General features: G+C 44.0%; 1 protein-coding gene across 2 annotated transcripts in view; it reads right to left on the bottom strand.

The window, feature by feature from the left end:
• Positions 1–15,687: 15,687 nt before the first annotated feature.
• The window catches only part of eng (endoglin), a 51,010-nt gene continuing 41,335 nt past the window's right edge, over positions 15,688–25,362 (bottom strand). The window contains exons 12-15 of one of the 2 annotated variants that reach the window (XR_010007652.1): positions 21,261–21,368; positions 21,086–21,169; positions 20,871–20,918; positions 19,425–19,467 (exon numbers count right to left, since the gene is read on the bottom strand). Coding sequence is in view for 1 of the 2 variants with exons in the window: in XM_062988898.1 (XP_062844968.1) it covers positions 19,346–19,467; positions 20,871–20,918; positions 21,261–21,368 (278 nt within the window). In the remaining variant the exon portion in view is untranslated. Of the gene's footprint in view, positions 19,468–20,870; positions 20,919–21,085; positions 21,170–21,260; positions 21,369–25,362 lie in introns of both variants that reach the window. The other variant, XM_062988898.1, reaches the window with a different exon arrangement.

A 25,362-nucleotide genomic window follows, 5' to 3' on the forward strand; every position in this document is an offset into this window, starting at 1 on the left:
CCCCAGCAACTGTTATAGCTGAAGCAAATTAAAAATAGAAAAAAAAGAAGGGGTGTCCCGGTACTTTCGACCATATCATTTTGATCTCAGAGAGAACTGAACGGCTTCACAGGACTTTCGGGTTGATCAGGGCTCTCGTTACCCGGTAAGAAAAGTTTGAGTGGCACTGCTGAACAGAAAGTTCTGCTAGAGGTTCCTGTTTCATAAGAACGACGACTTCTTCCTCCTCCGGAATGAAATGATGGAGTTTATTTCAGGCCAGCGAAACTCATCCATCACTGTCAGGGCTAAATGTCACATCCATGCACAGCAGTGTGATTACAGAGAGAAATATAGAGCACACGGCCTCACTGTAAACGCTGACAAATACCTTTGCTTAGAGCGTGTGTGTGTGTGTGTGTGTGTGTGTGTGTGTGTGTGCGTGTATGCGACTCCACAATTACAAGTCACCTTCACGTAGAGCAACCCGATACACACAAACAACACTGTTGGTACATCAACCAAAACAATATGAATCAATCAATCAATCGTTTATTCATTTTCACACTTGGTGCACACTTTGTGATAGTTGTCCCCTCAAGACCCGGAACCCTGAAGAAAGAGAAAGAGAGACGTGTTCAGGCTTTTGACAACAAGTGCATCAGAAAACTGCTGAACATCTCCTGGAAGAAGATGGTCACCACTGAGCGAGTGTACGAGATTGCCAGAACAGAAAGGAAGGTACTGAAGCACATCAAGTGTCGCAAGTTACATTACTTTGGGCGTGTAATGAGGTGCCCACATGCCAACAATAAAGGTGGCATTACTGTATGACAGGACTTGTGGAAAGACTCCCAAGTTACATTATTTTGGGCATGTGCTGAAGCACCCACGTGACAGCGCAGAAGGAATACACCGACACTCACAAACTTAGCGATTCATGTCCAACAGGGGGCAGCAGGTCCAAATCCAGTGTGTTTTTTGCGCCTGGAGAAAAGCACCAGTACTTGTTACCTGGCAGGTGGACTTGTGGCTTTGCAGGAATACACTCTGGAAAGGGTGCCAGTCTATCACGAGGCATCACACACCCATATACTCATATACTAACTCTTTAACTAGACAGCCAATCCACCTTCTGAATTTTTGGGTGTAAGAGAGCTACATTCTTCCTGAAGGAAACCCACACAGATGTGGTGCACCTATCCTACCTTCTGCACATTCTTTCTGAAACCATAGACGTTTAAATGGAATTGGTTGCTTATGCCGCTATAACAGGAGCAGCTCCTGTTCGTGAACACGTTCTACTACAGGTTTAAAATGTATCTACAGGTTTTGAGTTTCAGCAGCAGGGATTGCTGGTCTGATCAGGGAAAATGTGACAAAAAACAATGTCCCGATGATACCTGTTTGTGGGGTCCTCATACCAGAACGCAATCCTCCTGTTTCTACTGCGCTTGGGACCTGCACTGAGAGCGCACTGACAAGCACACCTCACAACGGCTGGCCTGTTTCAGCCATGCAGACGCCCAACCAGCCGATAGCACTGCTGAGCTTCGAACCCTGGATCCCCAGATACCCAGTTTCCCCAATTTCTCAGTTTGTTGGGCTTCAAATTCCAACCTATTTTTTACCCGTTTTACCTGAATGACGTGCCCAGTCATGCCCAAAAACACCCTGGCATCCTCGATGAGATTTTACGATGTACAAATGGTGATAAATAATCCCCAAAAGTACCGACACTTTTTTTAGTTCCTACATTCAATCCCTGCAGGACAATTTTTGACTATCACTCAAACTGGTCCGGAGTTTTTTAGGTTGGAGGATTCTGGTTTCTTCGGCACCTCCAAAGCGCCCAGAAAAACCTACCGCTGAGTGTAACTGCTGCTGAATCCACATTTTATTTTAGTTTAGTTCTTTTATTTGTGGCATTTAATATTAGAGGTAAAAATCCTGGTTGGATTTTTCAGAGAGTCTGAACAGCGAGCGCCCTGCGGCACAGGACTCGAATCCACGAGTCTACAAAACGTTCCTCATCACGCTCTGCTCTGTCCCGCCTGCACCGATGGCCAGATGTGGGGGCCGCACTCTTTCCTGACTCAGCCTGGCAGGCTGGCGCAGAAGCCATTAGACCCCATTAGCGTTAAAGCCGAAGTCGCGCCGCGTCGGCCTCTCGCCGATAAGAACCGCTCGGCTCTGGACGTCTCTAACGAGCAGCTCAGCTCTACCGTCCCTGACAAGCCAAAAAAAAAAACGTGATTCTTTTTCTCTACATCGAAAACGTCGCACCTGTACCGCTGTTTTTTTCCCCTGCCCGGCGGCGCTAGCTCCCGGTTGGTAAGAGTGATGGGACGGTGCGGGCGCAGCAGGATAAATCAGGAGCTCTGTCAGTCCCCGGCGCCGCGGCCCACGATGAATAACAAATACGGCGCGGCCTCCAGGATGGCCTTGTTTATTAAACGTCTCCAGGAAGCACTTGTGCACGGACGCGGGTGTCATAAAGCGACATTAATTAACGAATCTGTTCGCACGTCGAGGGGTGCGGGAATAAAACGCCGTGTGTTCTGATAATGGCCAAAACAATCGAGTGGAAAATAATGAGCTAGTAAAAATAAAAATGATTTTTTATATTTTTTTATATTACTTTTTACAATTCCTCTGCTCACGCTGGACGAGGAGAGCTGGGGACTAGAACCTCTTCCAACCTGAATAAAGTCAGTGTCTGCTTCTTCTTTTTTTAACCCCTTTTGCACCCTAATTCATTCACCTCCCCGACCCGCGATCGACGGGACTGAAGCTGTGACCGCTTCTTTTCACTTGGTAGAAGCGTCGCACTGCAAGCCGATATCAATCCTCCCCTTGCAGGCGCCTCAACCAGACATCAGCAACAACGACAGTCGTGTGTCTGTGTGGGTGCCCGACCGACTGATAGCTGCGATTGTAACTCGAGTGCTTGAGTGTTCTCTTCACCACCCAGGAGTCCCGTCGGCTGCTTCTTTACACCAGCCAGTGGTGGATTCTTACATACGCCGAGTCTGATCATGTGACTGAACGGAAAGGATCAAATTCTCACAAGCCTGTTTAGTCAGAAGATGACAGCGTTTGTATGGCTGGGTGCTGATGACTGCCAGAAAAGCCTCAGTTGGTGTTACGGTTCATCCCAAAGCTGTTGAGTGAGGTTGAGGTCAGGGCTGAGGTCAGGGCTCTGGACACTAGAGTTTCCACTAGAATAGAAAAGGTCCTTCCCTAAACTGTAACTGCAAAGTCGTAAGCTGTAATTTCCTGTATATGATTGATTTAGTACACCTGTTAGCAACTTTTGCTGCTAAAACACATGAACTCAGTAATTAGAAGGGGCATCCCAATACTTTTGACCACTTGTGTATTTTTTGCGATGCTCACACCGCGCTCTCTCCTCGCAGGCCGCCAAACCCGAGCCCGAGTCACGTTTGTCTTTGAAAGATGGCCGATCGGCCGTGTTGTGACGTGCCAACGATCTCCCGGCGTCTCGGGGAGCGGTGAATTAGGACGGCGGCGGCACAAAGTGCATCGTTAAAGCACGACATGATGGATGTCCGGACCGAGCCTCCAGGAAAACACGATTCCACTTTCACACTTAATGGACTGGCGGGGCCGATCCCGGAGGAGCCGGAGCGCCGTAAACGGGCCGAGCCGCCGTGCTCAGCCGACGCTTCCCGGCATCGGAACAAAAGCGCTGGTAGATGTGGAGAGAGGAAGAGGCGTCAGGGTGAATTACACTCACGCCTTTCATGACATATGAGGTCAAACAATAATCAGTATATGGACTAAAGTATTGGGATGCCCCGTCTAACTTTGGAATGTGTGTTTCAGCCACAACGGTCTCTAAAAGGTGGAATAAATCAATCATATAAAGAAAATGATATGCTTCCAGCAGTTTAGGGAAGGCTCTTAAAGAAACTCCAGTGTCCTGCACAGAGCCCTGACCTCAGCCCCACTCAACAGTTCTGGAATGAACCGGAACATCAACTGAGGCCCAGCCACATGAATGCTGTCATCTTTTGACTAAATGGGCACAAATTCCCCCAGACAAAGTCTTGTAAGATGCCTTCTCAGCAGATTGGGTGTTGTTCTAGCTGAAAATATCACATAGAGGAAAATTGAGGACGAAGAAATAATAATAATAATAATAATAATAATAATAATAATAAAAACAATAATAATATAATAATAATATAATAATAATATAATAATAATATACTAATAATAATAATATAAAATAATAATAATAATAATGATATTTAAAAAATATATAATAATAATAATAATAAAAACAACAACAACAATAATAATAATAATAATATGATCATAATAATAATGATAATAATAATATAATAATAATATAAAATAATAATAATAATATTTAAAATAATAATTATTATAATATTATAATTATAATAATAATAAATAATATAATAATTATAATAATAATATAAAATAATAATAATAATGATATTTAAAAAAACAATAATGATGATAATAATAATAATATGGATAACTCCAAAATGAGAGTCTGATACTTCTGTGAGTCTTCTGTGATACTTCTGTGCTGACTCCAAATCTTTTGCACCTCCTAGATGGATGAGAACGGAGAGAGGGAAGAAGGGAGCGCTGACTTTGTACCCCGTACCCCTCCGTCAGGCTTAAAGGTGACTTTAATGTGGGTGAAAGAGTTTAGGTGGTCGGTGTGGAGTTAAACTAAAAGGCCTCTCTTTTTTTCCTGACCTTTCTCCTGTCGCTGCTCCTCACGTTCTCCGGCTGTGACGGCGACCCGTCATGTGAAACAAAAGGCCAAGTGGCAGCCTGACACAAAGTCAATAGTGTGGAGGCGGAGGTGTTTGAAGGAGCTCCCTCAGCGCCCGGGGCTTTGTGTGAAGGCCACCAGGATGTCAAGTGCTTAAGGAGGATTAGAGCCGGCGCATATGTGCATACCGCTCAGGTTTAAGGAGTCGCACCTCCCCGACCTGTGAATTATTCATGTGCTGCGTTACCTTCCGAAAAGTATGTGGACGCCCCTACTGATTATGGGTCTGTCTGAAAACCTCGTGATCTCTCGACATCATCCTACACTCCTGAGAAGAGGGCGTGTCTAAATTCTTAGATCCCTAAAAATGCTCCTACTGAGGCGCCTTAACTCTGAGTGATGATCTGACTCGTAAACCTGCAAACTTCTGATTACTAGTCAAGTACCTTAACCGCTGAGCTACCACTGCTCACTGTGCTCAAGTGCATAGTGTCAGCTAAAGGGGTGTAAAGCACAACACCCTTAGACCCTGGACCAACTAGGCAGTGGTGGGGCTTGACCCAGCAACCGTCTGATTACTAGTCAAGTACCTTAACCACTAACCGACCATTGCCCACCATGCTTAATTTCAAGCATCAGCTAAAGGGGTGTAAAGCGCAACACTCTTGGACCCTGGACCAACTTGGCAATGGTGAGGCCTAAACTGGCAACCTTCTGATTACAAGTCAAGTACCCTAACCACTAAGCTACCACTGCCACTATGTTTAATGCCAAGCATCAGCTAAAGGGGGGTAAAGCACCACACCATTGCACCCTGGACTTAAACCAGGCTTAAACCAGCAACCTTCTGATTATTAGTCAAGTACCTTAACCACTGAGCTACTACACTTAATGGAAAGCATCAGCTAAATGGGTGTAAAGCGCAACACCATTGGACCCTGGAGCTAATTTGTGGCAGTGAGGCTTAAACCTGCAACCTTCTGAAGTACCTTAACCACCATGCTTAATTCCAAGCATCAGATAAAAGGGTGTAAAGCGCAACAACCTTGGACCCTGGACCGAATTTGTGGTGGTGGGACTTAAACCAGCAACCTTCTGATTACTGCTCAAGTACCTTAACCGCTGAGCTACCACTGCCCACTATGCTTAATGCCAAGTTTAAGCTAAAAGGGTGTAAAGCACAACACCATTGGACCCTGGAGCACAGCGCTCTGCTTTCTACAATCAAACCCACACCTGTATTGTGTACATTCTGATCAGTATCGCAGTGGGTCCAGAGCCACTTGGAATCACTGTGCGTGAGGCAGAAATAAACAAATCCATATACTGCATGTTTTTGGGAGACGTGTCCAGAGGCGAGGATCAAACCCGGGTCCCCAGAACCGATGTTGCTGTGCCACACCACTTTCCATGAAATGAGTAAATAAAAATTAGGATCGTATGAATAATTTATGGCTGTAAATAAATAAATGAATCTTTACGATGTTTGTGAACATTAACAGACTACTGGAGGGTAAATCTATCACCCCCCCCTCAGCGTTCGGGTCTTTTATTGCCCCCTTGTGGTGCCATTCCAGGCCTGTGCCGACCGGACGTCGTGCGTAACGCCTTAAATCGCCATTGTGGGATTTTTCCAGCACTTAAGAGCTAAATTTAAGCACCGCGGTTCAGTAAAAAATGTTCATGATAAATCTGGACACCATTAATTTTGCACTAAATCAATAGGGAGGAAAAAAGATGAAGGCGTTTAAGTCCCTAACAGGCTCGTTTGTAACCGGGCGCGGTGCATTAAAATAGAATAAAGTCACCGATATAACAGCGCGTGTTATAAATTATATGGACAGCGCTTTGTTTTTCCTACGTGTAACGACAAGTTTTTCCCTGTTATTATGGAAAAAGGGAACCGGGCGTGACGAGATCGTCTACAGATACGAAAAAATCACTGTCCACTGTCCACTTAACCGAGTCAGCTTTACTAGGTTATCCTACTAGTTAGCTGTCCAATGGTGTTTCGCGTTACACCCCTTTAGCTGATGCTTGGAATTAAGCATGGTGGTTAAGGTACTTGAACAGTAATCAGAAGGTTGCTGGGTCAAGCCCCACCACCACAAATTTGGTCCAGGGTCCAACAGTGTGGCGCTTTACACTCCTTTAGCTGGCTTTTGGAATTGATCATAGTGGCAGTGGTACCTCAGTGGTTAAGGTACTTGACTAGTAATCAGAAGGTTGCTGTGTCAAGCCCCACCACTGCCAAGTTGGTCCAGGGTCCAATGGTCTTGTGCATTATACCCCTTAAGCTGATGCTTGGAATTGAGCACGGTGGATAAGGTACTTGAACAGTAATCAGAAGGTTGCTGGGTCAAGCCCAGCATTGCCAAGTTGGTCCAGGGTCCAAGGGTGTTGCACGTTATACTCCTTTAGCTGGCGCTTGGAATTAAGCATGGTGGTTAAGGTACTTGACTTGTAATCAGAAGGTTGCTGGGTCAAGCCCCACCCCCACCAAGTTGGTCCAGGGTCCAATGGTGTTGCGCTTTACACCCCCTTTAGCTGACGCTTGGAATTAAACATGTTTGGCAGTGGTACCTCAGCGGTTTAGGTACTTGACTTGTAACCAGAAGGTTGCTGGGTCAAGCCCCACCACCACAAAGTTGGTCCAGTTGGTCTAGGGTCCAATGGTGTTGCGCTAAACACCCCTTTAGCTGACACTTGGAATTAAGCATGGTGGTACTTTAGTAGTAATCAGAAGGTTGCTGGGTCAAGCCCCACCACTGCTCTATGTTTTCTCACCTCTCAGAAACATGCAGTTGGTGGATTGGCCTATCCTGTTAATGCGATGCCCTGTAATGAACCGGTGCCTCTAATGCCCCCCCGCGCGACCATCACAAACCTGATTTGGAGGAACGAAATAACAAATTTTATTTTCAATTTCATCCTCCAGGCAGGAGTTCCAGCGTCGCTACTTCAACTCCTATTTGCACCAAGTGCTTCACCGGTTCTCGACCGGCGGCGCATTATGCAGGTAGACCAGGTGACGTGCTTTAATTAGATTTATTCCTGTACACAAATTCGCCCGGGCGCAGCGTGGGACGCCGGCGGGGTCACGACTCAATCAAGAGGTGCTTCAAGTGGAGGCGCGGCCCGACCCTGGATCCCGAACTTCATCACGGAGACGCGGCTCGTTATTACCGCCTCTGCACATAAACTCATTACCGGAGTCACTCTGGGTGTTGGTTTGAGTCTCGGACGCGCCCCCCGCCCCCCCAGTCACTTTTCCCTGAATAATTACAGCCATTGAAAGTGAATAGAAGTGGCTTTGTTGCTGAGGAAGTTGGCGCTGTTTAGCATTCCGCTGGAAAAGCCGGTCGTCTACACACACACACACACACACACACACACAGGAGCACACACACAGGAGCACGCACACACACACACACACACACGGACCAGGTTTACCTGAAGCCGCGCTGGCTAATTTGCATCCTTGTTATTTCCATATCTGCATCCGCGAGGCAGAAGGAACGCGCGGCACGGCGCTTAAATCAATCATGTTCCTCCGTCCGCGCTAACAAGGTTTGCTGATTTAGGGAAGGCCGAGGAGAGGAAGAAAACAAATCTCGATGATGTTAGCGAGATAATATTTACAGGAGGGAGAGGAGGGTGGGAATGGAGGAGGGACAGGGGGCAGAGACGGGGGGGGGGGGGATCAGATGCGTACGTCGTTAACAGACGGGCAGTTCGTTGGTGGTTTTGTGGAGGGACGATATGTGGCGCATTGAGTGCTTGATTTCATTTATGTGTAAGGTTTTAATTTTAAGGTGGCATAGTGGCACAGCTGGTAGTAGGGGCAACACTGAACCCTGCTTTAGACTGGCCAGAGGTGCAACCTAATCCCTCTTTTAACCAGTCGGCCAAAAGTATGTAAACACCCCTACGTTCAGGGACCTCAGCCACATTTTCGGAATTTGGTGACCGCTTATCCAAAGCAACTTACAGTACAGTGACACTATACAGTCTAAGCAAATGAGGGTTAAGGGCCTTGCTCAAGGGCCCAATGATGGCAACCTGGCAAGAGTGGGGCTTGAACCAGTGACCTTTCGATTACTAGTCCAGTACCTAAACCGCTACACTACAACTGCTCTTTAATTAAGCACAGTGGTTAACCAATACATACAAACTCTCCTTTGACTGAATGGGCACAAATTCCCACAGACATGAGAAGCCTACTCAGAAGATTGGCCGTTGTTCTAGTTGAGAAGGTCACACAGAGGTCACTCTGTTTTAAGAGCGTTTGGTTTTATAACAGGACGTCCGACAAGCTCATGGTCAGGCGTCCGTATACTTTTTCTTTTTGTCGACGCATGAAATACTGCAGTGATGTTGGAATCATATCAGGGGTTTTTTTTCAAGCGACCCACATTTTGCTTATGGGGGCGTTCACGTACAAATTTATTTAACCCTATAACGCCAAGAGTATCATATTTGATAAATGAGTTTTAGAGACCTCTACATCATCAATATGTATATTGTTTTCCTGAAAAACCTGATGTATACCCCTGGTGGATTTTTTCAAGTACTGCATGCATCAGAGAACCTTTTATTGAGATCAAACATGATACAGAACAAAACTTATAAATGAAAACTCATCAAACTCTTTCCCTTTTTTATTATTTCACGGAAGGTCAAATAAACACTCCGGTTTCAAAAAAACTGAATTTTTGGGCAATGTTTTGGTGGTTTAGGGTTTAATTATTATTATTCTCTGCACGTTGCTCTATTTTAATACACTTTGTTTTTAAAACAAGCACACGATCAGGCGTCCGAATACTTTTGGAAACATAGCGTATTAGAAGAAGGACGCGTTTATTTGTCATATATACACAATGCACATATATACCTCAGTGTGTTTGGGTCAGATATTGTACGACACCCCTGGAACAGACCGGATTAAGGGTCTCGCTCAAGGGCCCAACAGTGGCTGCATAGCAGAGCCCTGATCTGACCCGACAATCTTCCGATAGGGTGGTCGTAATATTTTGGCTCATCGTTGCATTACACATCCCAGAGCTCTCTCCAAGTGTCGTGAACCCGAACAACCCTGATTCATTTAGTAGGAAATCTGATAAACACCCGAGAGAAGGAACGCGCTCGTGTTCGACAAATACTCGCAGGTTTTCGCTCAAACACTGCGTGTGTGTTTGCACTTTGCTCTCAGGAAAAAAAAATTGATTTAGTAAAAGCCGAGAAGTGCAGGAACACATTTTAATAATGCTCGGGAGACGATATGAGAGCGAGGAGAGGAGAGGAGAGGAGAGGAAGAGTGTGAGAGAGGATTTAAAATAAAAAAATAATGGAGGGGTTGGAACAGCAAACACAGAGCCGTGCTGGGTACACGCCCGCAGAGATTTGTGCCCTCCGAGGGTCGGACGCGGACGGTTTATTCACCAACTGCTCTGAGATCTTTCATGTTGATATACAGTATTTGTTTTTATGATCCCACATTCTAACGTATCAGAAAGGCACGAGGATCGAACCCATGTCCCCGGATGCCACGTTACTGTGGCACCCTCTACCAGCTGTCCCGATATCACCCAGGTTTGTTTACATTATGCACAGAGCTCTTATTAAAGGTCCATAAGTTTACTGGTCTGCACCAGTTATCATGGTTTATTACCGATTCATCCTGATCAGGATTGCAGTGGATCCAGTTATCATGGAATCACTGGGCGCAATGCAGTACCACACCCTGAACATGACGCCGATCCATCCTGGTGCCAAACTGCTGCAATTACGACCTCTGCTGGCTGATCAATAGTGCTGCAAAGAGACGGGAAATAGTGGAGATCTGTGCGTGACTCTCTGTGCATGATACGGATCTCCATATTTACATTTACAGCATTTAGCAGACGATTTATGCACAGTAAAATATGGTCAAAGCAATAAAGGGTTAAGGGCCTTGCTCAAGGGCCCAACATTGGCAACCTGGCAGTGGTGGTGCTTGAACCAGCAGGGTTTGTTTACAGGTCCTGTACCTTAACCGCAAGGCTATATTTACTTTACATTTTCAGCACTTAGCAGACGCTTTTATCCAAAGTGACTTACAGTAGTGTGACAGTATACGGTCAAAGCAATTAAAGGTTAAGGGCCTTACTTAAGGGCCCAACAATGACAGCCTGGCAGTGGTGAGGCTTGAACCAGCGGATTTTGATTACTAGTCCAGTACCTTAACCTCAAGGCTACAACTGCTCTCCACTTGCTGCAGGTAAAAAGAAGTGGTTGGTACTGCACACGTGTCGGAGGGGGTGTGTTCTTCACAACCCTCCTCGATCAGGAGCAGTACAGATGAAATACGATCAGGAACCTTCATTATTATTATTATTATTTAAAAGTATTTTTTACGTCACACCACGCGCCTCATCAGTCAAAGCTGGACAATAAAAACAGAATCAGATACAGAAACGCTGGACGAGAATCACACGCCGGTTCCTTCACCGCAGCGGCCGGTTCCCACCGAGCAGAGAAACTCCCACGTAATGAAGAACCGCTTTTTTAGGACGCGTCCAAAAACCTGCAGAGAGGGACGCTGGCACGGGTGTGGGAACACGAGTGTTTTATATTAGCATTTCACAACGCCGCCGCTCAGCAGCACATTCTGTTTGTTGCACAAGGATGCAAACGCAGGAAAAGCGTTCCCACGCTGACGTGTTCCCCAGAAATAAACAAAAACGGCTCTCGAGAACTTCGATACACGGCCGAAAGTATGTGGACGTCAGATGATAAGCTTGGTGGAGATCCTGTTCCAAAACTATGGACGTTAACAAGGAGAAAAAGATTAGAGAAAAAAATCTATACAGATGTGGCTTTATTTTAATAGCATTGTTTTTAAAACAATCTCACTGTCCGGCGTCCAAATACTTTTGGAAATTTAGCATATTGGATGTGAATGGACGTTAATATAGAGATGCTGGTAGCGCCGCCGAGAGTCAAACTCATTTGTCAGATCAGGTACTGAATTTTGGAGGACTAGGCCCGGCTCACAGACACAGTTCCGATTCATCCCAGAGGTTTTTCATTCAGACCTTACCAAACTCGTCCCACCTTGTGTTTATAGATGCTTATTTCTGCACAGGAGTGATTCATGAAGTTTGATTCATGTAAGTAATTTATTAAAATTGGTTTTACTCTCCGGTTTGCAGTGATGGGAGTTTTCACCTCTTCACAAACTTTGATCAGCCCGGTGGGTTTATTTCTTTATTATATTTGATATTTTCTCACCGTCTCTTCCTTCACAGAGAATAAAGGCGGATTAGACGTGATCCCCGCTCAACGCCGGGCGCAATAACAATGAAACTCTTCACTCACAATAATGGAAGCTGCTTCATATCCCGGTAATCCTCCACCGACCACAAGGTCAGAGAAATGGAGCGCCGTACCGCCGGAATCAAACCGCTGCTCTCGATTCTTAATGCGGTAACACACGCCGGACAGACGTCCCGCTTTGCCACCCGAGCACCCAAACTTCCTGGTGATCTCTGCCGAGAAGAGGGCGTGTCTAAATTCTTAGATCCCTTAAAATGCTCCTACTGAGGCGCCTTAATTCTGAGTGATGATCCGACTGAATAACGAGGGAGCGTCCAGCGCCTCCTCAGCGCTGAAGCGGTGCAATCCCAGCATTCAGTGCGGCACGACTTTTCTCACAAAAAACGACAAACGTGGTGGACGAATGAAATGCGGAGCAACCAACGGAGTTCTTTTCACATTATAATGTAAAATTCTCGTTGATGTTTAATTTGTATGAAGGAGCACAAGTGTAAGCTAAAACTGCGGTGATGTGATCGGTGTATCTCTGTATAAGTAGAGCGTCTAAATAATCTGCCTCATGAGTTCCACATCTTATTAGGATCTACTGAAGGAGCTGACTAGGATAGCAAAGAGAGCCGTGTGTGTGTGTGTGTGTGTGTGTGTGTGTATTTTGGACAGTTTATTATTGCAAAATTTTAGCCTACACACACACACACGAGCGAGAACATCTGCACCTCTGCATTACACAAACGCACCTTTAACCACTGGGAGAAGCGCAAACACAACACAATCACACCTCGAGCACCGCATGCCATCTGTTCACCACGGCGTGATCGGGTAAAGGACTCGACTCGCGTGTTCAGCTGTTAGGAAGTGTTTTTATTTTTTCCTCAGAACAAACACGGTTTATTTGGTTCAAAGCAGAAGCCGCTATTTTAGATCTTAGACGAGCAACGCTTATCAAAAATCCACCCTAAAATTATCGTCAATTGCCACCCATCATCAGTTGGAGTGTAGAAGCTTAGTGGGTAGAGCTGTGGGTTACAGACTGAAAGGTGCAGGCACTATTGGACCCTTGAGCAAAGTTCCTAACCCTGTCTGCTCCAGGGACGCTGGGATACCCGGGAAAATGAATGTTATTCTACTGTACATACAGTATCATCCATCCATCCATATTTACTCACAACTTTGTCCTGATCAGGTTTACAGTGCGTCCAAAGCCTACCTTGAAACCTGAACATGAAGCCAAACACACACTTGCCCCTTCAGTCCCACTTACACCCACAGAAAGGTGGCAAAAATGTGGAGTATCAGGTAAAAAACGTCCTCAGAGACTCAGGATCGAACCCAGATTCCCAAGTCCATGGTGCTGCGCAGCACCCACACTGCTGGGTGTTTGTTGTATGTCATGTAAACACTCGTTTTATTCCGGTCAGGGTTGCACTGGGTCCTGAGCCTACTTGGATTGTAAGGCTGGAATTCACTCTGGACAGGCAGGGAAATGTACACTCAGCTATCCGTTCATTCTGTCTCTTACTCACGCCTAGGGGCAATTAGAAGCTGCCAATACACCTTCTGCATGTTTTAGAATGTAGGAAAGAACTGGAATGTCTGTGAGAAATACACATGGATAGGGAAGAACATGCCAAACGTCTCCCAGAACCCCGGTGCTGTGCAGCACCGGAAAAAAGCTGCAATTCACTTATTCACCACACGGGGGCGAAAAAACTCCCCGGTTCCTGAACCGCTGCCTTTCAAACCGTGCTGATCCCAAATTTAAGGTTCAATTCCTGAACTCATGGGGGGTAAAACAGGGGTGCAAAGAGGAGCTTATGTAGTGGTCCAAAACTACCCCCACCCCCAAACTATATGGACAAAGGTATTGGGACACCCGTTCTAATTTTTGAATTCATGTGTTTAAGCCACAACAGTTGCTAAAAGGTGTATTATCAGTCTTAACGGAACTGACATGCTTCCAATTTTGCAGCAGCAGCAGTTTAGGGAAGGCCCTTTCATGTCCCTGTGCACAAAGCAAGCTCTATAAAAACCTGAAGAAAAGTTTGGTTTGAAGAAACTCCAGTGGCCTGCACGGTGGCTCGGTGGGTCGCACTGTCGCCTCACAGCAAGAAGGTCCTGGGTTCGATCCCCAGGTGGGGTGGTCTGCGTCCTTTCTGTGTGGAGTTTGCATGTTCTCCCCGTGTCTGTGTGGGTTTCCTACGGGAGCTCCGGTTTCCTCCCACAGTCCAAAAACATGCAGTCAGGTTAATTGGAGACACTGAATCGCCCTATAGGTGAATGGGTGTGTGTGTGTGTGTGTGTGCTTGCAATGGACTGGTGCCCCATCCATGGTGTTACTGTGTGCCTTGCACCCATTGAAAAGCTGGGATAGGCTTCAGCACCCTCCCGCGACCCTGATTGGATAAGCGGTTAAGAAAGTAAATGAGTGAACAGCTCTGGAATGAACTGGAACATCGACTGAGGCTTTCTTGACCAATGAAGGCTGTCATCCTTTGACTGATTGGGCACAAATTCCCACAGACATAAGGACATTCAAAGTCTTGTTAGAGGCCCTCTCAGCTGAAAAGATCACCTAGAAGTCACTCCAATTTAATAGCATTTGTTTTTGAAATGGGACGTCTGACAAGCTCATGGTCAGGCATCCAAATACTTTTGGCCATATAGTGAATTTAGGAGGGTGGTCATAATGTTTTGACTCATAATTGCAGTACAGATCCCAGCTGACTGGGTGTGTGTATTCTTTAAAATGTGAAATCAGGACGTTCGTACATCGTATCTGTCGTCCTTCCCTTTTTATTATCTATCTAGTGATTAGTGGACGTAAGAGTGGCGGCCCGGTCGTGTTTTCTGTTGAGATTTGGGGTGCGACCCCACACCCCTCCAGATATCTTTGCGTGTGAACGGAGCGAGGCGTCCTTTCAGTTCGGGTTCGGATCTCTGCTTTCTGTCCGACTGTCTCTGGAGGAAACGCTAATCTGGAGCTAACGCAGGTTCACATCAGTAATACCAGATTAACGGACGGACGCTTAACTTTAGGTTCTTGATGATTCGCTTGTTTAGCTAACGCCCTCCTGTAGCGCTTGATTAGCACGTCCAGGGTCCAAGTTCACACTCCTGAAATAACAACAACAGATCAATTCACTGTGAACCCCAAATATTAAACGATGATCAAATAAACTGACCTCTGCGTGATCCGCTGTTTTGAGGTGTGGGAATTTGTGCCAGTTTGGTCAAAATAGCATTTGTACTGCTGTGTGTGCACTGATATTGGCCAAGAAAGCCTCAGTTGGGGTTCCAATTCATTCTAAAGCTGTTCAGTAGGGCTGAGGTCAGGGCTCTATACAGGCACTGGAGGAGGGGTGCAGTCATGCTGGGACACGAAGGGCCTTCCCTAAACTGCTGATGCAGAGTTGGGTGTTTAGAAGCATATCATTCGCCTTTATATAAGTGATTTATTACACCTGCTAGCATTTGCTGTAGTTCAGTAATTCAGTAATGAAGTATGAGTGTCCCAACACTTTAGTGTATGATATGTACTCCAAGTTTCGCTGAACTGTATGAGGGTTTTAACATTTAATAAATATTAAATAAATATTAAAAAGACACCAGACCAGTTTTTTGGCTTTTTTATTCGTAATCAGAAGCTCTAAGAGTAGAATCCAAAATCACTGGAGAGATACAGAGTAATTACAGATGTGCATTAACATTCCAAGCATTTGATCACCTACGGCAGAAAATAATTGGACACTTATGATTTGATTTGGCTCTATAGAGGCGAGAATATTCAATATAAAATCGATATTTTATACAAAACAAATAACAAAGACACTTTCAGATAAATGTATATATTCCTTCAGTATTGCACCAAGGCTCAGGTGGCATTTTTCCTTCCTTCACTGTTTAATGGTTGAGCAATAAATCAAATGTTAAACCAAACGTACATCATTCTTCTTTCATCCAAAAAAAAAATCCGTCAGCTTGCGTCCAGTGTTTTCTTGCTTCGATCTGGAGCTACGAGGCTAAACCTGCACAGGGCTCACTGTTTTCCACCCATTGTTTTTTGCACTGTCCCAATTTGGACATACCCAATTTCCCCACACACTCTGGGTGAGGAGGGCCACAGATTACATTTACATTTTACATTTACAATGTTGTCATTTAGCAGACGCTTTTATCCAAAGCGACTTACAGTACTGTGACAGTATACAGTCTAAGCAATTGAGTGTTAAGGGCCTTGCTCAAGGGCCCAACAGTGGCAACCTGGCAGTGGTGGGGCTTGATCCAGCAACCTTTGGAGTACTAGTCCAGTACCTTAACCACTAGGCCACAACTGTGCCCCTGGCGTGTATGGAGGACCATGCTTCTGCGTATTCTTCTGATGTTCGTGTCGACACCTCGACCAGCAAACCGACTCCTACATTCTAAAACCTCAGACACGACTTAAAAGGTGTCTGTTGAGCACTGTGCCAGGATGGTAGCACCTTATGAGCTAAAACTCAAGAACTAAACCCGGCTCCTTAAGATTCTTGAGCTCTGCAGCACCCAGACAGTGTTATTGAGTTTTATATTTCTACAAACTACATAGTTCATTTGTTAACAGCGTTAGCTTTGTAGCTCCAGAGTCAGACGCTGCATTTGGATTAAAATCCTCACATAAATTAGATTTTTTTGCCCAACCATTTTTTAAAGTCTCAATAAGGATGATCATTTTCTTAATCCGACCTCTTTGGGGTGGTTTTCTGAACGTGGATTAAGCCTAGTCCTGGACCAGATCAAATGATTAGTGCTCAGTTTAGTACAGGATTAGAACTAGTCCTGGTTTGAGAAACCTGCAGTCTAAGCTCCATACACAAACACAAACACAAACAAGACAAAATGTTCTTCAACCACAAACCCCAATTCAAAAAAAATATATTAATAATAATAATAATAATAATAATGAACTGGGACTTTAGATAACATGATGATGCCAAGCCGAATACCGCAAGGCTGTGTAATCAGAGAGGGGTATCAAGTGCTAGACTGGCCTGCCTGCAGTGCTGCAACATAGCCTACAGTATACATGCCTTTCTGAAATGTATTGCAGACCTGAATATAAGTTTTTTTTATTTATAAACGTTTCTGGAATTGAGGTTCATACTTGAGCAAGTTCACATAAAAAACACGATTCATTTAAAAGGCTACACAGAATGAGGATACATGGTTCGAGTTATTAGGTTTCATCGACACATTTGATTCACAAAAGAATCGATTCGAGCAAGATGATTCAGTATAAAGAGTCGCTCAGATGTCCAGAACATGAATTTGAACACTTTCAGGCACCGATATAAAAGAAGTATTACTGTTATATTTTGAAAAAGGCACGATGTGGAATTATAAATTCTACACATAAATATAAAAAGTTAAAGGGACTGATGCGGTCTGACCACTGACACACACGTTTCCGTCTCACTGAGACACGACCGGGCCGACAGCATCGCTGGGGATCCAAACCTGGATCCCAGCAGTAGTGGGCTGGCGTAACTGGCTGCTGTGCCGCTTGAGCGCCCCCTTTTCTAATTACATTATTAATGATATAGTGCTATTATATACACATATAAAATAAAGCTTGAAACTTGAAACATACAGAAGGTTTTTTGTTATTCACACTTGTTCACACAGACACAGTCCATCCAAACCCTGACTCTTTAAATTCATGTATAATGTGCAGGAAATCTTTAGAAATGAGAGATTAAAGTAAAGAAATATATATTATCAGATGCTTTTATCCAAAGCGACTTACTTACAGTACTGTGTATTATATTGTCTATGAGGTTGAGATTTAAGGGCCTTGCTCAAGGGACCAACGGTGGCAACCTGGCAGTGGTGGGGCTTAACCCAGCGACCTTTTAACTACTAGTTCAGGTCCTTAACCGCTAGGCTTTAAGCAGACGCCTTTATTCAAAGCGACTTTCAGTTTTAGTCAATTACAGTGCAAGTAATCAAGGGTTAAGGACTTATCGGCGATGTGGCTTGAACCAGCAACCTTTCGATTACTAGTTCAGTACTTTATTGGCTGAACTACCACTGCTTTTGTTTTCTGTCATTCAAGCAGAGTAGTAACATAAAATTTAGTCATTTTATTATTTATATTTGTGTTTAATTCATTACATTTAATAACGAACAAACCGACCATGTTTCTGAAACATCGCTGGATCCACATCACGCTGCCGTGTTCTTAATTATTTCTTTCTAACCCTTTCTAACACTGTTGGCTATTAAATTTTACTAACCGATCAAGCTAATGATTGAAAATGCGAATTAATATTAATTAAAGGAACAATTATATCATTTAATTATATCCTAATAAATATTAAGGTTCTTTTTCGTCTTCTCCTGTATTAAAAGCTCACAGTGGATTACTCTCTCCAGATATCTGATCTGGCACAGTTGAATTAACCAGTGAACCTCCTAGTGGCTGGGCCTAATATGCCTGTCTGTGTGGGCTTCCGGCTGGCTGATAGGTTGTGGGCTGGGGTATTTTACTGCTGCACCACCAGGGCGCCCTGATAATAAATATTAACGATTGATCATGTCAAATTAATCAAAATTTGCATCTCTTTTTATCTCTTTTAGAGAAATGATTTAATAGCGACTTTATTTCTCTTTGGTATAAAAAAAAATCTGATTTTATTTACAATAATTGACGTTTCGGATAAATGGCAGCATGGTAACAGAATTCTGATAACACAGGTATAAAATCATACAGATTACAGTCAAAGAAAAGAACGATCGATAGATGCTACTGTATTTAGTTCTGTACTCTATATATTTGAGAGGTAGCCTTTTCCCAAAAGAGTCCAAAGAGGCAGGAGAGGCGGCCTTGGTTTCAGTCCTGCGATGTTTCGTGATGCAGTGGAATAACGTAGGTGGCGCTGTGCCTGCGCTGATGTTATTTTTTACGTTTATCAGACGTGATTGAGGTCAGACGGGTTTTGATCTGTGTTTTTCTCCTCGGATCTCATTGTGCCTCGGTGGAAGAGGCGCGATCTGTCGAGAGGAATGCGACGAATTTCCTGTTAGTTCTTGGGAGATTATGCTGTGTTTTTCCTGTCTCGGACCGAAGCAAGGTTTTTCCGTTTTGCTTTTTTGTCCCGCGGACTTCCTGTCTCTGGGTGGCTGGAGGGGTGGGGTTAAAGGTTCCTGGCTCAGACGGACCGAGCCCTGCCCTGTTCGTCTGTGTGTGTGTGTGCGTTTGTGTGTGTGTGTGTGTCACCCTCTCGGATGGGATCATGCCATGCTGCTGGTGGGTGTGCTCTGGGTGCTGCCCATGCTGCCATTTGCACTGCTGTTCTCGGAGGGAGACGGGTTGGTGGGCACCGGGTGGCGCTTGATCAGAGTGCATGGACATCCTGATGGGAAAAAAGTTTTTTTTAGGGGGTTAGTGTGCAAACAACAAATAACAGCATCAGTAAACACATCTAACATGATTTAATCTCTTAACATTGTCATTTCATGAGTGTAGAGTTGAGCAAACTACACCACTAGTGACCGATACGAAGTCTTATGCTACACTATTCAACAACAAACACACAAACTCACCAATCCAGGCTGTTTTCTCAAATAAAATGTCAGAATATTGCAGGGTGGGAAAATTTATGCAAAGCTGGATCAGAAATGTGCTTGGTGGTACCAGCTAACTGTTAAACACAGGGCATGATGAGGGCTGCAACATCAAGACATTACACTAATGACCTAACCCAATTTTTTTTTGTGTCAGACAAAAATAATACTAATTAAATAAATGAATTTTTATAAATTGTATTTATTTTTTAGCATATAAAAAACTTGTACATGAATGCCGTTACGTTACACCTTGTAAACCACAGTGGGACCAGATTGCCACGTTTTTATTGATTAAGTACAGCGGTACCTTGTAACTCGACGTCTCCTAAACTCAAAATCTTTCAAACTCGACGCCCTTCGTCGAGAAATTTGTATCGTTAAACTCAACGTTTCCTTTAAACTCGATGTGTGTGCTGCTCACTGTTTCACTTTTAAACTTGTGTTACAGATCGAGGTTCTGAGAAATTGTGAGAATCAGAATCAGCTTCTCCCAGAGTCTAAAACGCTTCTGGTTCAAAAAATGTAACTTAATGTATTAAAAGAACGACATATGAACACTAAACTTCTCTTAATTATTACTGCTTATTTGTTCTCTTCACCAATTAAGAAACATAAGAAAACAATAAAGAAGTAAAGCTAAAGTGCAGCTTTTATTGTATTTCAGTGTGTTTATATTATATTTGTGTTATTTTCAGTGTATAAGTATCAAAAACAACCTCATTATTTTACATGAGACTAAAATATCTGCAGCTCCACGGGACCATGGACGCATTAACAGGTTTCCCAAACATCCTTATATGGAAAAATACCTCGAAACTCAACGTCTTTAAAACTCCACTCCACTCCCAGAACCGACTGACGTCCAGTTTCAAGGTACAGCTGAATTTTTTGTATATTTAGTAAACATTTCATGTTTTGATAAAGTTCAAAATTCTGTGATTTTTGAAAATCGAGGTCCGTGAAATTAAGTAGATTTTCCAGTGAATTTAGTAGAGCACTAGTTATAACTAATTAATAAGAATTTTAAACATACTGGAAAACACTGGACACTGTGCATGATGACCATCATTTATGGACAAAATATCAAAAACTCCTTTCCAAAACAAGTCGGCGAATGAGAGAGAACCAAAACAGTTGTATAGTGCTCACTAGGTATCACACTGATGTGTGTAAATGTGTTGGTGTTTACCTGAGAAAAAAGTCCTGGTGGAGCCAAAACCCAGAGCGACGGGGTAACCTGAAACAAACCAAAGAGGAAACGTGATGCACGGCATTTGTGTAGGTCCGGTGTTACTGCAAACGGAATGAGCGCTTCACACACAGCCGCTCAGACAGAGCAAGAAAAACTGCTCAGCACTAAACACATTAGAATCTTTCTCAACAAAGGTGTTGCTTTTACTTAACTGTTTCATCTTATTTCTAGCTGCAAATCATCCCGAGGCTTGTTAAGGTCGCCCTCGCCGCCCTTTAGGCTTCGTCCCTCATAAGCTAAAGGAGCAGAGATGGTGCCTGCTCAGACACTCTGCCAATACTCAGCTCTCATCACATTTCCTTTACTGTTAGTGTACCGTACGCGTACCTGTGCGGATTTTGATGAACCACAGGGCGCCGATGAGCAGGACGCCGATGAGGAAACCTCCGAAAGCGATGCCCAGCACGGACGGAAGGCAGAACTCGAAACACGTACCTGGAACACAAAACGAGGGCAATAAGTGCACGAGCTCAGAGGTTACATCACAGACCTAGTAATCTGAAGGCTGCTGGTTCAAGCTCCACCGCCACCAAGTTATCACTGTTGGGCTCCTGAGCAATTTCCAGTTTTTGGATGTTATTTATTTATTATTTAATTTCATTGCATTGCTGTTTCCAGATGATACACTATATGGACGAAAGTATCTGGGACACCCCTTATAATAATGCTAATCAATCATATAAGGAAATTTATATGCTTCCAACTTTGTAGCAACAGTTAAGGGAAGGCCCTGTCCTGTTACAGCATGACTGTACCCCTATAAAGACATGAAGAAAGGCTTGGTGTAAAGAAACTCCAGTGTCCTGCACAGAGCCCTGACCTCAGCCCCACTCAACCGCTCTGGGATGAACCGGAACATCAACTGAGTCTTTCTCAGTTTGTCAATGCTCTTTAGACTAAATGGGCACAAATTCCCACAGACATACAGACTTTCAAAGTCCTGTTAGAATAGCTGCTGTTCTAACGGATAAGATCACACACAGGTCGCTCTATTTTTATAGCACTTGTTGATTGATAATCAGGTGTCCAAATAGATTTGGCCACAAACAAGTATAAACAGTAAAACCCATGATGAGTGATATGAAATGCACCTCAGTTCCAGTGTGTGCAGCAGACAAAAGTAAATGTGGAAGGAATGAACGTCAGGGTTTGTGGTACTGATTTGCCGAGCTGTCAGAAACCATCTGCCGGCTTCAGTTCGGCGCCTGATGCAACCGAGCTGAGCGGCAGAAAATCGCCGAGCTGAATGTGGTTTGTTGGAACCTGGCACGTAATAAACTTCTCAACCTGACCCACGATTTCAGCTGAGAAATAAATAAATCTGTGGCTGCGGGCCGGAGTTTGCTGAGAGTGTGTGTTTAACACCTGCGGTGAGGGGACGGTCAGCACGTTGTGTTCCCGGAGGACCCGCACTGACTGATTACTCTTCCTTTCTCCTGCACAGGAGAGAGTACACAGGAGAGTCAAATCACAGAGTACGCCCGTGTACTTCCTTAAAACACATCCGTTTGAGTGCTGATGTTTCGGAGTAGGACGCGGCGTGCTGGTCGATATTTATAGGTGTGAAAATATCAGCAGAACATGAAATGGCTTTTCAAATCATTCTGAGTGCTCTGTCTGTCTGTCTGTCTGAGAAATGTAAAAAATGTTGTTGTTTTTCTCACCACGGATGTTAAAGCGTAATTATTTGAGTTACTGTCGCCTTCCTGGCTTCACAAACCAGCCTGACTGTTCTCCCCTGAGCTCTCTTTTTATAACAAACCTTTTCAGTTCGAACTGCCGCTCACTGGACGGTTTTCCCAGCATAACTTTCTGTTATAAGGGCTGTGGTGCTTTCGAATGCCAGGAGTTCAGCAGTTTCTGATATAGTCAAACCAGCCCATGACAACCATGCTTCAATTACATGCTAGATACCTTTGCTTAGTGTCCAGTGTCATGGGGTTAACAAAGCGTCACAGGGCTCTGAATTCTACCTACCGCACCTTTAACAAGATGGAATATTTTGTATGTGGGCGATACCAACCTAAAATTCCCATCAGAATGCACCAGCTGACTTCCAGAGCGGAAACTCGTAGAGACATCTCTAATATATTCATGCAAGGGCTGATTCAGAGTAGGGCCAGCTAGTGACTCAAGAACAACTTGTTATACTTGGAATTCTCTCTAACAGTCCTGAGCAGTCGGTGGTGGACACATAATGGAATGGTCTTCACTGTAGACTCATGGAAAGTTGCTGGATTCCATCCTGCTTTTCAGCAAAAAGTATGAGGGGAATTGATATTCCATAATATGGAAACGTCACTGTCACCATAGGGTGCACGTGGTTCTGTAAACCTGCCTCTATATTCTATGTCTAAATATATTTGAGCATTATTGATCCACACAGCAAACATACTAAGGGTTGGAAATAAACTTTGGCTTTCTCAATAATATAGAAATAATAATATAGAAATCGGTCCTGATGTCATTAATATAATAATTATGCAATGATATACAGTATATTACAACATATAATAATAATATGTTAATTTATAGATTACTATGTCTTTGTTTGTGTGCATTTCTAAATAAAGACAGTACACTCAGGAATCGCTGGGTATGAGGCATAAAAAAACCAAGGACAGGGTGTCCGGCTAGCTGATAGCACCACTTAGATTTAAACTAGGGTATTAGTGGAGTATGGGCTAGCTTAACCCTTTGATGCACAAGCTAAGCAAACCCCTTCTAATGCACAACATGGGTGGAAAATGACCCATATTCATACATTCAAGAATATTTTCATATGCACATTATTCAGTTATTCATGTATTTACTGTCTTAGCTAATAAAAGCTATCTATACTAGAATATGTAAACAGCTTGCAAGCAAATAGTATTGGACATATTCAAGATTCAAGAGCCTAATCTTTGGTTGTCTTTCAAAAGATCAGTAAATATGTTTTTGACTACAAAGACTTACAAATGTCAGTAGTTCCTGTCAAATTCCATAGTAAATACATAAGGGTCATTTTTGACCCATGTTGTGCATTAGAAGGGTAGTGATACAAAAATGATTTTTATTAAAAAAGTAAAAAATATAAAACTGAAATAAGGATTTGTGATGATCAAAAACAAGTTGATTGAGGAATTCATGGAAGCTTGAATGACAAAATTAATTTATTGCAAAGATATAGAAAATAAAAACTCAGTTGGGTCACTTTTGACCCAGGTTGTGCATCAAAGGGTTAATAGGCTGCTGAGCCACCTGAGCTCCGCTGTGGAACAGTAAACATGTTCATTTTAACAAGGGTTTCCGTGGTCATGTCCTGAAAGTGTTTATTTACTAAAGCCTTGAGTGGAACACAGGTCGTACTGTTTATTACAAAAATCCAAAAATGAAAGAGGAATGTAGACGACTGGTGTGCTTTAGATCGGGTCTGTTTTACAAATCCAGCTCCCAGAAAAGCCTCTTTTATTTCTTGTTTTTCTGCTCTGAAGCGCCAGAACGGTCTTTGCGAATCAGCAGTGTTGTTTGAAACTTTAAAGCTGAGCAAACACGAACAGGAAGAGCTGAAGCAGGTGGTCGGGGCAGGTTCGACCGCGAATCCCTGCAGCCCATCCAAACAGGAAGGACGGCCTGGAAGACTCACGTCCTGTCTGACACCCCTTAAATGGACATATCATAATAAATAGAGGTGGTCGTCTGGTGTTTGTAAATTAGTGCTGGCATACGGTTGGGGAATTTGTTGGTATTTGTAGCGTACGCCAAACAGAGACAGATTGCGCAATCAAAACCGGGACCCGAGGAACCGTGTTTTGAATGTCGATGCGGAGAACTGCTGAAGCCACGTCGTACCGAACCGAGAACGCGGCGGGAGAAAATAGCCGGCGCGAGTCGTGCTGTTTTCTAGCACACGAAGCGAAAAACACTGACCTGTGTCAGCGCCCCTTCCCTTGTTCTAAGGTGCAAAGTGAAATATAATAGGCTTTCCTTCTGGCTGGAGGTGAGGAATGCACGGCTCGCTCCTGACTCATCTGCCTGGAGGCTTTCTTCCCCTTTGAAGAGCAACACCTTCCAGCCTTTGTGCATTTTTAGACAATGGCGAGTGTTTGGACAGCCACGCGCGCCAGGCCCGGGACACAATAAATCCCCCACTGACTCGTTATTTTCTGGTAACAGGCACAAGGTCAGCAAACAGGCCTTCCTATGAACCCGGCCACTTCCTGACCCCAGCTCCATGACGACTGTTTACGTCAGTGGCTCAAATGTTTTATTTTAGAAGAGCCGGCAGATTAATGCTTCGGCTCTGTTCTTCTAAAAACAACCCGTTTGTGTCCCAAGTTTGTTTGTTTTTTTAACTTTCTTACTAAAATGTAAGGGTTAATGTAGCTAACAGATAAAAATGTCCTCGAATGCACCTTATTTACCTGAAATAATCTTCATATCACTA

Source organism: Trichomycterus rosablanca, chromosome 26, assembly GCF_030014385.1.
Source record: "Trichomycterus rosablanca isolate fTriRos1 chromosome 26, fTriRos1.hap1, whole genome shotgun sequence".
Lineage (NCBI taxonomy): Eukaryota > Metazoa > Chordata > Actinopteri > Siluriformes > Trichomycteridae > Trichomycterus > Trichomycterus rosablanca.